Source organism: Protobothrops mucrosquamatus, unplaced genomic scaffold (genome assembly GCF_001527695.2).
Source record: "Protobothrops mucrosquamatus isolate PMUCROS unplaced genomic scaffold, P.Mucros_1.0 scaffold10536, whole genome shotgun sequence".
Classification (NCBI taxonomy): domain Eukaryota; kingdom Metazoa; phylum Chordata; class Lepidosauria; order Squamata; family Viperidae; genus Protobothrops; species Protobothrops mucrosquamatus.
Window position 1 is genome coordinate 5,195 of NW_015396322.1, and position 3,232 is coordinate 8,426.

The following is a 3,232-nucleotide window of genomic DNA, read 5'->3' on the forward strand; positions in this document are numbered from 1 at the left end:
AGTTCGCACCAGTTCGGCAGAACCGGTAGCTAATTTTTTGTTGACCGGGCCCAGAACGGACTTCCGGAAGTGGCGTCCATACAGAGAAATGGTTGTTCACCTATTTGAATCCCACCACTGCTTTCATCGATTCGTTCATGAATGAATTGGTCTCGCATTGACGTGCACATGGGGTCAAAGATGCTTTTTTTGGAAGAAAATGAGATGCCGTTGCCTTTTTGAATGGCTTAGGGAAGGTCTTCTCACCAAGGATCGGTGTTAAAAGAAAATTCCGGAGGAAAGACGTCCATCGTGATGGTGTGTGCACCTCGTTGGGTGCTCCATCCCTGGAGGGTTTCAAGCGAAGGTTGGACAATCATTCATCTAAAGATCGCATGAGGACTCCTAGCCCTGGACAAGGAGGAAGATGGCTCAGAAGACCTCCTATGTTTTGCTCCAAATGACTGAATTTCAGATTTGTAGAACCACTGGGAGAGTTGTGTGTTTTGTTTGTGTGCTTTGCTTTGTTCTCTTTAGGTCCCCAGAAGCACAAAAATCTGTGCAGGGTTGAAACTGAGAACAGAAGAGCATAACAGAGTTGGAGGGGACTCGGGAGGTCTTCTAGTCCAACGCCCTGCTCAAGCAGGAGACCTTATATACACTGAATGGAATTAGCCCAATCAGTTGCATTGGGACACGTTAGCCACCTTCCAGTACTTGAGGGGCTATCACAGAGAAGAGGGGGGGGTCAACCTCTTCTCCAAAGCACCTGAGGTAGGACAAGAAGGAACAAATGGAGGCTTATCAAGGAGAGATCCAAGCTAGAAGTAAGGAGAAATTTCCTGTTAGTGAGAGCGATTAATCAGTGGAATAGCATGCCTCCCAGAATTGTGGGTGCTCCGTCACTCGAGGTTTTCAAAAATAAACTGGACAACCGTTTGACTGGAGTGGTGTAAGGCTCCTGCCTTGAGCAAAGGGCTGGACTAGAAGACCCCCAAGGTCCCTTCCAGCCCTAGGATTCTATGTTCTATATGCAAAGATTATTGATCAGCTAGGTAGGGACTGTAGCCTCAGACCAGGCAAGCTCTACAAATTAACCTCTGTTCGAAATCTTATCCTGTTCTTTCACACATACAAACATCCCGCAAAATCATGTGAAAACCTCACAGCCTTGTTATCCCCTCTCCAGTTACTAAAAGAGGAAGTGAGAAGGCCTCTACCAAAATGGAAAACTGGACTTTTATACAAACAAGTATATATTTTTTCAAACAAAAAAACCCCTGCCACTTATTTAATCGGGGCACATTCCTCATTGCTTTCAATGAATATATAGAAGGGTATGGCTGGCTGATGAGAGCTAATTAGCTCAAAATAGCTATCCCAGTCTCCCTTTAACTCTAGGACTATATTGCAGGATACTTTGGCACAACCAAGGTTGAAAAGTCTTCTCAAAAGAAAGGGCATATAATGTACCGAGAACGCCCCCCATCCCACCTCCTCTGCCCCCCCAAATAAAAAAAAATCAAGAAAGCTCTTTAAACAAATACCGCAAAACAAATGAGCCATATTAAAAATGAAATAAAAAGGGCACGTTGGTCCGTGGTTGATCAACAGGCCATTTTGTTCTAATTCTTTACAAGGAGGTGTGGATTCCGGCTTTGAAGACGGAATCTCAACTGTGCTTCTACAAAGATTTTCTAGGGGGGGGGAAATAAAAAGAAATAAACCCCACCCCATCCCAGTCTCCAAAATGTTTTTGTTCCCAACGTGTGAAAACGTAACGGACCAACCCATCCTCTTTGTCTCGAGCTGAACAAGATTGGCTATCACAAGTTTCTGGTGGCGTACAAAAAAAAGTTTGTTGTGTTTCTCCGAGATTTGTAGGTAGCTGTTTGGTATCCAATGAAACAAAAGAGAACACAGCCAGGATTTCATCTCACAACCATCGTGAGCCCAGATCTCCCGAAACTGGAGAAGTGTTCTCCATCACTGACTGGGTTTCGCTGCTCCATCATCCATAAAACAGAAGGCATAAAGGTGAATACAAACATAAAAAGATAATTGTGTTTTGTTCTATATATATTTATATATGTATAGTTGTTTGTGTGTGTCTGTCTGTCTGTGTGTGTGTGTTTACATATGGTCCTGAAGTCTTTCCATATAGTCTCTAAATTCCTGGGAATCACCTAAGTTCATATCTTGGCAGACCCATTTGATGTCATCATCACCATCAAAGAGAATGGAGTTGGTGTAGGGGCCACCATCCTCCGGCAGAATGGTGGTGTAGGAGGTGAATTTAACCCTCTTCCGCTTGGGCCCGGGAGGGTTTATAGGTTCGTTTCTGAAGTCCTTGTCACAATCGTATTCAGAAGACCGAAGGATCTGGTTGTGGAAGCTCTTCTGAGAACTTCCGTTGAGGAGGAAGTTGCTTTCTTCAAAAAGTATCCCGCGGTCAATGATGGTGGTGCATTCGTCCGATGGGAGAGAAATGTCCACGGGACTCTCCAACAACTCGACCTCGTTGCCCAGCCACACCCAGTCGTGGGAATGGGGGAGGTTCCCTTGCTCACTGATGGTAAATCTTTTGTGACGGTACTTCCAGGCAAATGCCACACAGTTGATTAAGAAGACCAGAATGGCTAAGCAGAAGACACAGAGAAGAGCATACATCCCAATCTCCAGATCGGTTAAACCTCTGGAAGCCAGAGTGAGATCACTGGGGCTATTCTGCCTTGGGACAGCCTCTTGGGTGGGAAAGCTCGTAGAGGTAAGAGAATTGTTTCGAAGGTGTTCCTCTCTGTGAGAATTAATGGGAGAGCTTGCGTTTGAGTTGGTCAACTCATCCTGATTCATGGAAGCATCGTGTTTGGACCAGTCCTGCCCTGCTCTCTCTCCTTCCAGGGGATTTTCTAACGAGTTGCTTTTAAAACCACCCTCTGCATCTTTGCCATTCTTGGTCTCTTCATTGCGTTCAGATGTCTTTGGAGCAAATTTCACCTTGACGTTCCCTTTCCCAACGGCCAAATTACTCTTGCGCTTGGACTTCTGGCAGGTCTCGCTGATCACCAGTTCTATTTTAATCAACGGTCCTTGGCCTTCACCTTCGGCCACCACTACTGGCCAGTCATCTTCCTGCCTTTGATGGACAGACACCACCATTTCATCCAGCGAGGTGACCACCAAGGAGAAATCCTTGGGGTCGTAGATATCTAAAGGGGTCACGGTTCCATCGCTAAATAAAAGCCAAGTGCTA

The 3,232-nt window shown here is 45.5% G+C and overlaps 1 protein-coding gene across 1 annotated transcript; it reads right to left on the reverse strand.

The window, feature by feature from the left end:
• Window positions 1–2,112: 2,112 nt before the first annotated feature.
• Window positions 2,113–3,225, reverse strand: LOC107301186 (transmembrane protein 132B-like; the record flags this gene model as incomplete). Its single annotated transcript, XM_015830445.1, has 1 exon — window positions 2,113–3,225. A coding segment is annotated over one exon (1,113 nt), but the record flags the coding sequence as incomplete, so codon positions are not given.
• Between the last annotated feature and the right edge of the window lie 7 nt (window positions 3,226–3,232).